The 15,630-nt window shown below is 36.3% G+C and overlaps 3 protein-coding genes across 6 annotated transcripts in view; 1 reads left to right on the forward strand and 2 right to left on the reverse strand.

Annotated features, from left to right (window-relative positions):
- Positions 1-21: 21 nt before the first annotated feature.
- Positions 22-10,001, reverse strand: LOC108968296 (zinc finger protein 436). 3 transcript variants are annotated; one of them, XM_018932230.1, is made up of 6 exons: positions 8,637-10,001; positions 6,332-7,949; positions 5,129-5,215; positions 2,080-2,562; positions 372-521; positions 22-310 (listed from the first exon to the last, which is right to left on the reverse strand). In XM_018932230.1, the coding sequence occupies exons 1-6, from the start codon at positions 8,766-8,768 to the stop codon at positions 222-224; spliced, it is 2,559 nt and encodes an 852-aa protein (XP_018787775.1). In that variant the 5' UTR covers positions 8,769-10,001; the 3' UTR covers positions 22-221. The 3 variants fall into 3 exon arrangements, with proteins under 3 accessions (XP_018787775.1, XP_018787784.1, XP_018787795.1); XM_018932239.1 differs by lacking the exon at positions 5,129-5,215; XM_018932250.1 differs by lacking the exons at positions 22-310; positions 372-521 and adding an exon at positions 1,882-1,964.
- Positions 10,002-10,323: 322 nt separating this feature from the next.
- On the reverse strand, positions 10,324-13,720 carry LOC108968270 (protein SON). The gene is made up of 2 exons (XM_018932196.1): positions 11,203-13,720; positions 10,324-11,107 (listed from the first exon to the last, which is right to left on the reverse strand). Exons 1-2 carry the CDS (start codon positions 13,594-13,596, stop codon positions 10,469-10,471), a joined length of 3,033 nt encoding a protein of 1,010 aa, XP_018787741.1. The 5' UTR covers positions 13,597-13,720; the 3' UTR covers positions 10,324-10,468.
- Positions 13,721-14,291: 571 nt separating this feature from the next.
- LOC108968734 (importin subunit alpha-3) overlaps positions 14,292-15,630 on the forward strand; it is a 6,064-nt gene continuing 4,725 nt past the window's right edge. Inside the window, exons 1-2 of one of the 2 annotated variants that reach the window (XM_018932938.1) lie at positions 14,292-14,404; positions 14,734-14,964. In XM_018932938.1, the coding sequence (XP_018788483.1) occupies positions 14,899-14,964 (66 nt within the window). In that variant the 5' untranslated portion in view covers positions 14,292-14,404; positions 14,734-14,898. The remainder of the gene's footprint in view (positions 14,405-14,733; positions 14,965-15,630) is intronic. The other variant, XM_018932946.1, reaches the window with a different exon arrangement.

The raw sequence follows: 15,630 nt of genomic DNA on the forward strand, positions 1-15,630 counted from the left end.
AAACGTGAATCGCTACGCGCATTGAAGACGACAAATTTACTTTAACAGCCGTTTCAAGGATTCGAAAAAACGTTGGCATAAGTGTACTGGGACCAATATGCATTACTTTGTAGGGGACGACATAGAATTTCAGGAATAAATTATGAATTTTAAACTTATGAAGAAAGTCTTACTATTTTTTGCTCACAGTAGTTAGTGCATATAAAATAATTCTTGTCCATCTACTGTTCATATAGCTGTTCCTCAAAGGCATCCAAATTGTAATCCTCAAGATTTGTTGTCTCCGGATCATGTTTTTTCATCATATGAGCTGAAATTAATATATTTTAAGTTCCTACAGTGATGCATACTCGTTTTTATGAATAACTCACTTTTGAATTTCATGTGCGTAACAAAGTTTTCGCCACACAAATCGCAGCGGTAGTAGGTATCACCCGTGTGTACTCGTTCATGCACACGCAGCGATTTCTCAAAGAGATAGGCACGTCCGCAGATCACGCATTTGAAATTTTTCTCAAGAACTAAAAATAGAAATAAATTATAATATAGGATAGCATTCGTGATAAGTTTAATATAAACATGTACATATAATAATGAAGAAACTTTAACTTTGTTCACACTGAAGCTTTAAGATTCCACACAAGAGATTGATTTGGAACGGTCCGATTATATAGCACCTATATGCTGTAGTGGTCCGATCCAAACAATTTCTTCAGAGATTGTTCCATTTCTTTGAGAATAGGTTAGGTTAGGTTGGATGACTGATCGAAGATCGTACGTGGACTCGTATATGTAGTACTTTGATAAGCCATAAAATAAAAGAACTCCTGTATTCGGACTTATAGATAAGCAAACGCTTAGTGGCCAATACAAATTCGCAGAGAAGGAGCCTACAGCCTACTAAGTTCAAAATGGCGTTAAATGCCATGGTTGGAATGAACCTTAGTGCAGTACATATGATGATGAGCGCTGCCTGTTAAATGGTCTCGAGTTTCTTTGCAAGAGTGGTAGAGCCTTCTTCAACATAAAAACGCCATAGAACATAATAGGCTATTGTGTCATATAGCGAGAGGACCACTTACGGTGAGAAACCTCAGCTCTTGCCAATGCCTCAAAGTAGTTAGTGCATATCCATGAAAGCTTCCGCAGGAGTCGCAGGACCACTCACGAAACTCTCCATACCTATGTGAAGTTTTCTGAGCATATTCGAAGTAGAGGTCTTTGTTATAGGTCGGTCAAATCGCTACTGGTGCAGGATGAGTATATGGCGACAGGGTTGTCGGTCACAAAGGTATAGCCGGAAATGAACTGGCTGACAAGCTCGGACGCTGCGCAGCCTCCACCAACAGATTAGGACCCGAACCTTTCATTGCGGGTGGTTGTCATACCGTAAGGATGAAGAAGTGGGTATTGGTTACAACCTTAAAAGGTTTAAATATGTAATCAATCTCCTAAGGGACAAACTCAGGCTACTTGTCACATTCTAAGGCTATTGTAAGCTCAAGAAGCGCTTATATAACATGGAATTGCCGGTTCTGCAATGTGGAGTCTAAAACTCCAGAATACTTGCTAATTAACTGCACAGCAGTCTGTGGGCACAGGATAAAGGCCTTTGGATCCATGTTTCCAAATAAGGATCAATAGCATCTAGCAGTATATTGGAATTTATGAGAATGCTGGGGCTAAGATGGCACAATAGACCTTAGGTCGCGGTGCAATTCTCATTCAATCTTATTTATTTAATTATTTATATATATATAGTTTGTTGTTGTTGCAGCATGTAAAAAAACGCATAAATTGCCATATTTCTTATATGTATGTATATTGGAGAATATGATTTATTGAATGTCTGTTATTGTTTTCAATACAATTATTCATTTGCAGTCGGCCACCGGAATGCATGTATACGATCTGATGTTCTCAAAGACATTTTCGCATAATACGAATGTACACTGATTCCTATTCTGATGGATAAATTTGTTAATAAAATTTGTCATTTAAACACAAAATAATTTAGAGGAAAACCGATCTAATTTGACTTATCTATTTGAAATTAGCCAAACAGCCCTCATTACTCACCTTCATGGCTCCGCTTGTGCTGATTCAGCACATATTTCAGGGCAAATCCTTTGCCGCATACATCGCAAATGTTCGGCTTCTCGTTCGAATGCGTCTTCATGTGCCAATTCATATCCTGCGCACGCTTGAAACGCTTCGCACACGACTCCACTGGGCATTTGTGTGGCCTGCCAATACTTGAATGCACCGCCGCGTGTCGCTCCAATGCCGATTTCATATTGAAACGCTGGGCGCAAATATCACACTGGAAGATTCCACTATAATTCTTCTGTCGCTTACTGCGCACCACTCGTTTATTGTTCGCTATTAGCAGCACGGAAGACTTCGGCCTTTCAACATGTTTGCTACGTATGTGTTCGCTCAGCTCGCGTTCATCTTCGTAGCGTTCACGGCAGAGCATGCATTCGGTGCGTTCGATGGTTGTGAGGTTCTCCAAATGATTCTCCAGCATATGTATGCGCTTCTCCAGATACGAGGCGAAAACTGGGTGGATATTGCATAAGACTTAGGTTACTTTTTATTGCACCGACTTGAAATTTAAGTACATAATTGTTTGTATGATTGCTGCTTATGATATGAACAATATGGGAATGGTTGGTGATGATTGTTTTTGTGTTGGGAGTGATGAAAATTTTTGGTTTAAGTGTGTATTCTAGGTACGTGCTACATGATGAGTTATCTAGGTTATATTTCTAGCCTCAGAGTTTCTTCACTCTGATCAGTTTCACAAATTTAGAAAGGATTAGGACAAATTGGTCATAGAGTTATGTAAAAAGTTAAAAAATAATAATTTTCTTGGAAACACTTGTAATTTTTAGATTGTATCAGAAAAAAGAATTTATAATGAGCAAATATGTAAAAATATCAGGTCTTTCTGAAAGTAAAATTGATAAATTGAAATATTAATTTCATTATACTTAATGTTTATGTAACGATAATAAAAAATTGCGAGACTAGTAGATATATGGCGTGGATGGAGTCATGTGTAGAAGTTTACGTTTTTGATGTCTTTTTTAAAAATAAAGCCTGACATCACCTAGAGCGCTTGGAGCGCACCTATGAAAGCTGGCCCTGCCACGATGTCAAAATCGTGTGTGGCAACTTTAACGTCAGGAGGTATCTTTGGTCCAACCGTCGATAAATTCAGTAAAACCATAATACCAGGATATGTCGAACGCGATTCCCCCGATGGCGATGGAACAGACGTACCATTCCCCGACCAAGAAGAAGTTAGAATAGCAATTACCCGTCTGAAGAGCAATAAAGTGGGGGGGGGGGGGGACGATGGATTGCCGGCCGAGCTAAGAACTGATAAAAAGCTTGCATCAACTTCTTAGTAAAATATGTATGGTCGGACGAAAAAATGCCCAACAAATGAAATTTAAGTGTGCTCTGCCCAATCCACAAAAAGGGAGACCCCACAATCTGCGCCAATTACAGTGGGATAAGTCTCCTTAACATCGCATATAAGCTTCTATCGAGAGTATTGTGTGAAAGATTACAGCCCACCTTGAACAAACTAATTGGACATTATCAAGGTGATTTTAGGTCTGACAAACACACCACCTAAAATACCAAAAGCTCCTTCGGGATCAGGAAGGACCTCTCCGAGCCGTCCGATACCAAACGGGGTTTCAGACAAGGCGACTCCCTTTCGTGCGACTTCTTCAATCTACTTTTGGAGAAAATAATTCAGAATTAAATAGAGAAGATACGCCGATGTTCTGCTTTCTCCAGACTGAACACAAACCAAACTCTATAAGTCACTCATTATTCTTGTCCTGATATATGGTAAAGAGACGTGGACGTTCACTTTTTCAAAAAATTTTGCCAACAAGTGTCTCTTGTTACTGCCATCCCCTGTGCCGTATTACAGTTCTATATCTTAATTTAGTGCTTAGTGGGACATTTCGGTTAATGGCGTTTGTATGCGTGGCAGTGGTTTTGTATAGTAGCTATATGTTATAGTAGCTCCGACAAATGAAATGAAATTATCAGATCGATATTTCGAAAACTGAAGTTCGAAAATTTTCCGATCGGTATTTCAAAAACTGAAGGACTAGTTCTAGCTCTATTTTGGTAAATGAAGACGTGTTTACTATTTAAAATACCACGAATAGTTACTATAAGCTACAAAATGGGACTAATTTAATCCTTTTTAACCACTTATTTATTGAAAATACACCGGGACACATACGTCCCGGTTCGGATCGAAAGGGTTATACATACATAATATGTACATATATTTTATACAGTCGCGACAATCTCAATATACCCTCTTCAGAGTACAAAAACTTGTATCACTTCACTAATTGTCTGATAATTAAAAACGATATCAAAAGTGCTATAAAACTACACATCCCAGTTGTTTCTAGAGATCTCAGATGAAAAGTTTGGAAAGTTTTGAGGTTTGAATCATGTAAATTTTAATATTGTTTAGCATAATCTTCAATGTTATATGTTCGAAAAAAAAAAAATTATAATAATAAATAAAACTAAATAGTCAAACGTTTAAATCAAAAACATTATTAAATATTGGGACTCCAGAGGACAGAAACAAGCAATTTAATCGAGTTTTAGAATTTTTTATCAGGATCCAGATACAAATTTAATATTTTTGTTTTTTTTTTCATATGAGCGATAAATTCACAATTGTTTTACCGTTATGCTAGTACATATAAATAAAGCCGAAAATCGATGTTTCAAAGTGCACGGGGCAAAGTTTCAACATGCAAAATGCATACGTACATAAACATTTCTAAATAATACATTAAAGAAATATAAAGAAGTAGAATAAAATGTGATTTTTACATAACACAGAATGAGTACTTTTACCGTTGTCTATATTTGAAACGAAGTTCTATACTATTCTCACTGCAACATAATTCAAAAATGTATCCTTTGTGTTGATAAAAGGTTGCGTACACATACACGCACACATATGTGATGAACGGTAAATAAATTTGAAAAGTATGTATGTATGAATGAACGTATGAATGCAAAATGTTGTCTTAAATGAGTTGCGAAAGCCGGGTAAAGCTTTGCTTACCCTCAGTGCAGTGGCCGCACTTGTATGGTTTTTCGCCGCCATGTTGTCGATACAAATGCCAACGCAAAGTTTTCAAGTGAATGAACGCTAGGAAGAGATTTTTATTTTAATAAGAAGTGGTGCATATGCATATGTATGTATGTATATATGAACAGTAATTATACGATCCTCCGAAAAGTATCTTTATTTCTTAACAACCCTATTGTCAAACTAGACCAAATTATTTTATCTTTACAATCTTTAAAAGAGACAAATTATTGAACATGAAGATGAAGCTTGAAATTTTTGTTTAGCAATAATAGGAAAAACTAATATTCATTGTAAAAAATCTTAACTTCCTAACATAACATATTTTCAATTAAAAGGACCGTAAAAATTGCAAGATCTCCCAATAAACACATTTTTGAATAGAAATGAAGCCACTATTAAATATAATAGAGCGAAAGATAATATAGAAATATAAAAAATTTAAGAATTCACATTATTATTAACTAAATGCGTTCACAATTATTAAATTTAACCTTAACGGTTCGTCGTAAAAACAAATATATTTTTACCAAAATAATCAACCAAAAGGAATGCACCGACTGGGCATCAATTAAATTAATTCAATACAATTATTGGGAATACCTAAAAGAATAATTAATTCATTTGCATAATAAAAATAAAAAGCAATGTAGTTTAAATTTAAACTTTTGAATATGTGACTTAATAAATAAATAGCTATTATCGCTGTTATCTATGATTTTCCATCGTTTTCACAATCAAAAAGCCCCAAATATTTTTTGTAATAAGTATAATAACGGGATTATTTGTGATAGTGATAAAAACATTTAGTGTATATGTACAACAACAGCATTACATTATATACATATGCCTATACACGCGGCTCCATACTTATAAACGCCTCACCTCTGGAGGCACGAAGGAACGAGCGGGAAAGACTCAGTCTAATATTAGAGCTTACAAATTATAAAGAAGGTATATGCATATAGGACTAACAAAGTTCACAAAATTATTTCTTTACTTACTTTAAAGGCTTCTAGCATACTTTTAATTCTAAATTTTTTTCGCCGTTATGCAGTACATACTTATATATCTAACCAGTTTTACAATAATTTTCTAATTTCTAACAGCTAAAGTATTTCCTTATACATGCCTGTTAATTAATTGTGGATAATTTAATTAAATATGTTTACTTACTTTTACCACAAAACGTACAAAATTCACTATTCCTCACCCCGTTGTGCGTTTCTTCGTGACACTTCAAGTGTCGCTGATTAATAAACAAACGATCGCAGTGACTACAGTGCAACAACAATTCCGGATTGTGCCACTTCATATGGTAATTAAGACTTTTACGCGAATAGAAACGTTTATCGCAAGTGTCACACCCAAAATCGGTCTCGCTGTGGAATTTCTCGTAGTGATGGCGTAAGTTAAAGCGATCGGCATACTTTTTGCCGCACACATCACACTCATAATGTTTGGCCACATGCTCGCTTTTCATGTGGACCGTGCGTGAGGCGGCGTCGCGAAAACCCTCCGTACAACCGCGTTGCGGGCATGTAAATGGGTACTCGGCATTGTGCATGTGTGTTATGTGCTCGAGTAATGTCTGTTGAGTTTCGAAATGAGTGCTTGGCGTATCTTTGGTTTTGTGGCAGTATTTACACTCATAAACAATGCTAACATCCGGTGGTTGGCCCACTGTTTGACTGTAGCCATTGTTCGTTGCAGACGAGTGAATAACATATTGTGATGCTAAAATAGTATTGTTATTTGTATTGTAGGTATTCGTTGGGAGTGTGACGGGTTCGAATGCTTCCAATACTCCTTCATCTTCTTCATAAAGGTCATTCTCATCTTCAACAGCTTCCGCAAAAGGCACACTTTCTTCGGCATAACCTTCAGGTTGTGACACATTTCCGCTCATTACATTTAAATAGCAGCCATCTTGAGCAAGGACACGGTCCAATGATCTGTCTGCACTTAATGTTGTATCTGCCTTCTCCTCCACCAGTTGATCATCGAGCGTAAAATCTTCTTCAATTATATCATCTACGTGTAAATGTATTTGCTCGCTTATATCGTCCTCTTCGTGTTCCATTTTTAATTCTATTTCATTTTCGTTTTTATTTCCTTCTTTTACTATTACCTCTTCCACTTCTTTATCGACTGCCATTGTTTTAACAGTTACAGTCGTCAACTTTGTCATTTGCATTTCCGCTTCACTTTGACATTCAACGCCGGCAGTGTAAATGTTAGCTTCAGTTATGGTGGCAGCAGTTGCATTATTTTCATTTGTTATTGAAATTGTTTTTGCCAAGAAAGAGTCTTCGATTGTTTTGGGTGAAACCTCTGTTTGGACTGTTAAAATGTCATCAGTATACTGTTCGACTCTCTCACACACTCCACTGGATCCAGTCGTTGCCGTGGCGGTGGTGGTGTAATTGTTAGCACTATTTTCATCAAGCATATCCAACATCACTATGGCAGCAGCTGAAGGAGTAGCATTGGGCGAAACGGTGGTGTCAACACCAGCGGCAGTACAATCAACTATTTGGCAGTTTTGTTCGTTATAAGTTGAATTCGTTATTTGTCGTTCATTTTCCTCTACAATTCGCAACAGCTGAGCACTTAATTCTTCAAGATTATCCTCGAAGCGGTCATCGTCCATACTTTGTGTTTCGATCTTATCGAATATATTATTTAGCTTCACTTGTGCTTGCTGGCATTGCATGCGAAAGGTAAACACATTACAAAATTTCGAAAAGCAATCGGAACAGATTTTCTGTGGCAATCCGTCGTTGGGTGAAATCTTCGGAAAGTGTCACAAAAATAATGATATAATTAATGCTAAGGTTTTATATATTTGTGTGTATTCAGTTTTTCCACAATGCGATAATAATAAGTATAGTTAAGTATATTAATGCACACTAAGATAACAAGAAAGAAGGGGATCTATGGTTGAAATCATAAGTTCTCAAAAGTCTTCATTATATTTATGTGAGCGGTAGAAAAAGTTTTAGTTTTTTATTGGTGCGATAATTCACTTATTTTAGCACATTGGAAATACTGTTCAGAGATATGTAAAATTTTCATGTCGTTTAAAATAATACGTTAAGTAACATCTGTTGTTTGTTTGTAAACAAATAAGAATATATACATATATGTATATAATACTTTTCGCATCACACATAGCAGCGAATTAAATGCGTCCGAAGAGAAAACGAATAGTCTCTACAGGAGGAGCCCAATATTAAATTAAAACAAAAATCAGAATTATCGACCATTTATGTATATTCCAATTACATGTTATGTGTCCGCGAGTGTTTTTCTACTATTTTACGGCAACATGATTTGACATATTGACTAAAATTAATGCTGATCCCTATCGAGCTATGGCCTCTGCCAGAGTTTCAGTCAATGCATATGGTGAATATCGTGTTCTTCAAAAACCTGGTAATTTGTGCTTCCATTAGATCGATATATAATATTTGTATACCTGCAAATGCCAATTATTGAACTCCACACGCATCTCTTCAATTTCTCTCGTACAACGCGTTGTGTGAAATAAGTCGAACCATTTGGTTTCGTCCTCAAAATCACATCTCGCACAGGTTCTGCATGTCTCCATCGTAGCAGCAACATAAATACACACTATTCCTCGCCGTTATTCACGATGCAATGACGCTGTGGTTACACCCTATTATTTCAGCTTGTTGACCGCAAAAGCACTAAGCACACATTTGCATTTTCGTCATCAATTTTGCCACAACCAAAATGTTCACCTGTCGGGGCATTTGTACTATTGCTATCCCCAACACTCTAAGCATGAAATTTATCAAATTAAATTCCACTATAATTTAATACCTTTACGAACGACAAACCTAAAGATTAATTATCATTTTTTTCATTTATTTATTTAGCACACATTTTTCGCAAAATAGAATATTGCACAAGACGTCTGCAAAATTTTCATTGCTGCCACTCGCGCTTCCAAAAGCACACTGTTCTTTCTGTTATTTTTACTATTTGCTCCAGCGAATTTTCGCATCTTTACAACTCTCGTCCATTTGTATCTATACTCGGGCGCAGCACAAATCCTGTGGGAGGAAATCTGTGAACAAAAATCTCATCCCCCGCCACCTTGGTTGGCCATGTGGCGTGCTTTCAGCATGGTGGTTCGCCATCTCATCGTTCACAGCGAGTTGTTGTGGATTTATCGAAGCATATTTACAGGCGCACATGCAGTCGTCGACCTTCAATGTGTTTAACTTGTGTATGTGTATGCGTACTGTCTCTATTTTGTATTTCTTCGCAAAAAACAAAACAACAAAAACAATAATAAAGCATATGAGAGCAAAGGAAAACTGCCGATTAACTAAACAAACATTTGAAGCGGTCAAATCGTCCCCCTTGCACACCTTCGTTTTGTAGAATGAGGCCTCTTGTTTACAAACACATTGTGTAGCTGCAAAAGGATGGAAATATCTTGGGAGGAACTTTTGAACTTCACTTTAGCCAAAAAATCAAATGATATTCGTGATTATTTTCGAATATGAACAAAATCCAAACTGACTTCCGACAATTATAACGCTAATAAGTTATCAAATATAAATAAAAAATTAATTTTGAAACCTTCCTTTTTTACTGCCAGTTCGAAGAAAATGAAAGAAATTGTGTAACAGGGATCAAACCCGAAATCTAAAATTGAACCTAAATCAAGAAACAAGGCTTTAATGATAATAAGAATTGCTTTAGTTAACAGTACTTGTGGTTGCCCCGAGGACAGTCGATTCATCTCGTAATCCAACCAAGAAATGTCAACTCGGCTGCTTTCGTGTTATGTTGAGGCGGGGTTGCAAATTTTATTCGAGCATATAAACTTAATTTTTTTTATAAATTTAAAATCAAATTTTAAATTAACGGAAATAATCCATGACGTTTAGAAATTACAAAAAAAAAAATTTTTTTTTCGGAACGCGAAAAAATTTTTATTCTAAAATAATTTATTTTTAGTTCTTAATTATATGCATGAGATGAAAATTTTATTTTTTATCCGCTATTATGTATTAAGATTTTCTGGATTACAAAATAAAAAAAGTTTAAACATAATTTGCAACTCTGTATTGGGGGAAGGCTTTAAGGTATTTATAGAATTCATAATATAAACAAATTTATTTACATATTTTCAATTTATTAATTTCTAGTTTAATGTTATTTGTGTTCACTTTTTACAGAATTTTATATTTATAGTAATGGAATTGATATTAAGTAAAGTCTGAAATAGAAATTACATTTTCAATGATTCAATGCTTAGAGCAAGTTGATAAACTACATTGGTAAGATTCCCATTTGTTGTAGACAATGGCGTGCTGAAATCAATTTTGCTTCCTTTTTCGTATTTGAACCCTGAGTCGGTGTATATGTGTGCCCATTTATTGATACTGAGAATAAAAACATTCTACTATGCGAAGGTCCGGCTTCGTTAACAAGCGTATACAATGGTGGCGTCCACTTGCGTTTGGATGTCAACTCGTTTAGCAGACAAACTGGGTGTTTTTCTAATAACTCTTGTTGCGGTTGTTGTATATTATTTTGTGCTCGTTGTTTTTTACACGGTTTTTGTTTGTAGCCGTTATTATCGTCGCGTGCAACTAGTCCATGTTTGTCTAACTTCACGTCAAGAAGTAATGGTTGCAAGGACCCAGATTTATCACGCCCCAGTCCCTCACCAGGTTTCCAACCCATTTTTTGTAGTAACTGCATGCCCATACCTCCACTCACTGGACGCGATGTTATTAACTGATCACGTCGCGCCCACGCTTGTGGCCCCGAATTCAATTCGCGCATCGAAAGTATATTGGCGCCGGTACTGAATTGGCCTGGTAAATGTTTTGATGACGCCCATGAAGACATGTCCTTTTGTGAGTTGTACATCATTTTAATAGCTTCAGGGTCCATAGGATTTTCCTGGCAAATTATATATTTTAGTTTATATATTTACAACAAATGTTTGCAAATTTTTTAAAACACATCACTTATACATACATATATGCGAATTTTACCTGTAATCGTCTCATTGCTTGTAAGCGTTTAGATATAATACTGGACACGTCTAGTTGTGGTCCCGAGAGTTCGGGAAACACTTTTGCAGTACCGACAGGCATATCTGAACTAGATGGAACTGGCACATCTGGAACAAATTTCTGTTGAATAGGTGGAGGTGGTAAAGAAGCCGGCGGCAACGCAGTTGGCTGTATTGGCGGACAGATTGTGATAGGTGCAGAAAGCACAGCAGTCACAGCTGGAGGCGGCACTGAATAGAATGGTTTTACACCGATTGGTGCATCTGCGATGGGTTTAACAAGAGGCGCTTGCGTTGGTATTTGTATTTTTGTGGGTATATTTGGGATTGTTGTTGGAGTCGCGCTTTTATCAACTGTATTTGGCACCACACAATTACTTTCTTCATTACTATTTACAAATGGTTGTTGCACTGATTTGAAGGCGGGTTCTTGTTGTTCTTCAGGGACGGCTTTTTCAAATACGTTCTTAACGACGCCTGTTTTAAATATGGTGGTTGATTGTGTGACTGCAGGCAAATTCGGCAATGGTGGTATATTATCTTTCTGTACCACGGGAACCCATGCTTCAGTCATGCGATGCTGTTGGCCAGACGAAACTGGGAATTGCATCGTTATGGCTTTTACAGCGTCGTTTGAAGTGGGCCGCAATGGCAAAGTAGTGGCATTGCGTATGTGCATTACTATCGGTTCGCGTTCTTTTAGCTGGAAGGGATGGTGAAATGCTTTCGTGTTACCACTCTTATCAACGTCGGAATCTTCGTCGGAGCTGAGATCTGACAGATTTTCACCGTTTGAAATCTTCTTACAAAAATCTGTAAGATCCTGCACAGTCTTTCCACCGTATCGCATTTTTAACAACACTTTGTCCTTGACTTCCTGTGACATACTGTCACAGCCGGGCAAGTTTCCGCGTTTGAACATGCTGATGGCGTTTTTACGTGCTATTTCGAGTAGTCTCTTCTTGTCGATACCTAAATCACGTGAACGGGAGCGCGAACGACCACGGCTGCGGCTTCGCCGCTTGCTATGGCTTCGTCCGTCTCCACGGTAGTTTCTATCGCGCTCTCGTTCACGATCACGGTTTCGATTTCTATCTCGATCTCGGCTCCGACTTCGTTTTATTCCCGCGTAGAAATTATTTGAGGATCGTTCATTTGAGTAATCATGCCCAAATCGACGATTCTTTGGGTCATCGCTGACATGACGATCTTTAAGATAATCCTCCTCTTCGTCAGAGAGAGATATTTCTGAAATGTGGCCATCATGTGTGTCTTGCTTGATAGTTGATTCGTTTGGTTCTTTTTTGATATAAACTGTTTTAGAGTTGGACTCATACTCCGCAAAACCATTATAAAAACTGTTATGTTTCCGGTCTTTTATTTTATTCTTTTCTCTATCTTTCTCAAGCATTTGTACCCTACTTGTGTCTTTATTCCGATCTCTCTCCCTGTATTTTTCAATTTCTTCACCTTTATCTCTCGAATGACTGGGGTCATTTTCTGTACGAACTTTTTTGGCATTTGTTGCACCAATACCAAGTGTATCGGATTGTCTTTTATATAATCGACTATCCTGTTGATGTACATGTTTTGGGTTAGGTTTAGAGTTCTTCGGTGAAGATGGCTTTGAAATGTCTTTTGCTGCATCAATAAACTTCTCTTTGCTTTTTTGCCTTTCTTTAGACTTTTCTTTATCCTTCTTACCTTTATCATTAATTTTATCCCGTGCCTCATCCTTTGAATCTTTGTGTTTTTGTTTCTTTTTCTTCTTATGTTTGTGTTTATATTTTTTTTCTTTATCATGGTCAGGAAGGTTGGACTCAGCACTGTCACTACAACTCCCTTTTCCTGTCAGAACATCTTTTTCACGCTTAATTTTTTTCTTCTTTTCTTTTTTGTGTTTTTTATGCTTATGACTTTTCTTAAGTAGACTTTTATCATCCAACAATTCCTCAGGAGGCGCTGCATTGAACACTTGGAAGAGCTCAGCGAGTATTTCATTGGATGATTTTACCGGTGTAATAGATTTTTTATCTTCATCCACACTAGTTTCTTTTCCATTTGCATCGTGTCTATTAATTATGTTGTTATTACCAGAATCACTATCGTCTACGCTACTGTCACCATCATCACCACTCTCATCACCATCTTCATTCTCATCAGCATCGGTTTTGCTGAATTTATCTTCTTCATTATTTGACTTCAAACTATTGTTTTCTTTTTCAAATTCACGCTTTATTATAACATTAGCTATGGAGATTGCATTAATTTTCGCTTCCACCTCCGGATCGAATTTTTCTTGCTTAACTTTAATTTGAGGCACAGTCAAAGGGATGTCTATAGGCTTATCTGGCACATTCTGTTCTTCAGACATATTGATGCACTAAAAATATACTACTTATACACTTATTTTTACATTTGAATTCTTACACATTTTAATTTTAAAATTAATTCTATTGGTAATTCCAATTTTTTCGCAGAACATAAACTCTAAAACACCATTACTATAACGAAATGTCAAAAAGTGCTGTCAACTAGATGTTAGAGAGTTGCCAATTATCTATATTATATAAGGGTACTAATTTGAAACTCTTCTTAATTTTTGCAACACTTAGTGCAATTATTTGAATAACTACTATACTAATGATTTCATACAGCACACTTTATCCTAAAAACTTTATTGACTTATTAAAAAAAAAAAAAATATTATTCCTTATCACTGCCGAAATGTGTGCATGACATTTCTCTATTTTTTTTAATCTCCCTTACCTTACTGTTATATGTTACTGTTTCTTGTACACTAGTTATATCTGAGTTATACAATTTACATTTATTCTACTGTGTGTAGAAAAAAGTTTCGACTTCGGAATAAAAAAAATTTAAATAAGTTTAATGACGGGTGTGTTGAATAATTTTGTAAATATGGCATCACAGTACAAAGTAGGTAATGAAAGAGGCAACACACCGGATATGCTATTCGTTGCTAGTTGATTACTCGTTGGTGTTTTAATTTTTCGTTCCTTTACATCGAGTTATGAAAAGATTTTTTAAACCTCTTTGAGGACGGTCGTGACATTTTATATATTTTAACTATTTTAGAAAAAAGTAAAAATTTGAAAAATCACATAAAAGTGGTCAGAAAATAAACGAGCAAAGTATTTCGATTGCAAATCACTAAAAAAGTAAGAGGTTATAGTGTAAGAAAGTTCCACAATTTTGTGCTAATTTTCGTATCTTGCTTATTTCTCGGTGGTTTTCCTTTGTCTTCGCCCTTCGTCATTGAAATCATTGGTTCGTCATCATCACTTCGGCTACAACTCGTGTTTCCGAATTTCCGAATCCCACGAATTCATCTCAACGTGCTGGTGTTTCTGCATATTGTGTGTAAACCTTTGTGATTTTTTGCCAAAAACTCGTATGTCTGCAATTCGTTTATCGCTACTCGCTGAACGTCTGACGATTGCTGTCTACATTTTCTTTTGCTTAATGTGGTACTGAAAATTTATTTCAGAAAAATTACTTCATTACTAAATTTCTACAGAGAGATATAAGACAAAGTAAAGAAAAGCTGAATCACTAAGACGTACAACAGCGATAGATATCGTTGTAATCTAAGAAAGAAAGGAAAGTGAGAAGCTATTTAACAGAGGAAAAAATAATAAAATAATATAAAAAAATGACATCGCTGGAACCGAATGTGAATCGCCTGCAGAATTTCAAAAATAAGGGCAAGGATCAAGATGTAAGTAACTAATTTCATTGTATCGACAAATAAATTAAAAAATTTTAAGTTATTTGAGAGACATGTGCAAGCATTTTTAAAAAATTCATTAAATGTGAAGTTATGAGACGCAATTATTTTTTGAGTATTGTGATTAGCACATGGACAGTGACAGCAATGCGGGGCAGGCACATGTGTAGTGTATCACTGCAACGGGGCTTAAAGTACGCTACATGTCGCCTTGCACCCACTGCCTCCGTTACCATCATCACTGTTGCTGAGTGCGCCGTATGTCGTGTTCTTGGCCATTCGCCCGCCACTCGCCATTTCCATTTACTTAAATTTCGTCGTGCCGTGCTCTGGCGCAGTGCAATTATTGATTTTCACAATCTCTACAGTTCTCTTCTTGTGAACAGCACGTCAGCTAGTATTGGTGGGGATACTACTTGTGTCCGTATGAAAGAAATGTAACACCCTTTTCTAAATTTTGTCATTTGAATAACGTGTGTCGAATTGCATGTCCAGATATTTGATACAAATATAGTAAGAAATTAACTTTAATTTAACACAAATTGTTTACAGCCATGGACACATAAATAGCACAAATCCGAATCCAATATTATTTCTCATTTCTTTAATCGTAAAGTTGATGAACAATAACAATGTTGTATGTATCTACTTGTTACC

Source organism: Bactrocera latifrons, unplaced genomic scaffold, assembly GCF_001853355.1.
Source record: "Bactrocera latifrons isolate USDA-ARS-PBARC rearing strain unplaced genomic scaffold, ASM185335v1 scaffold_103, whole genome shotgun sequence".
Lineage (NCBI taxonomy): Eukaryota > Metazoa > Arthropoda > Insecta > Diptera > Tephritidae > Bactrocera > Bactrocera latifrons.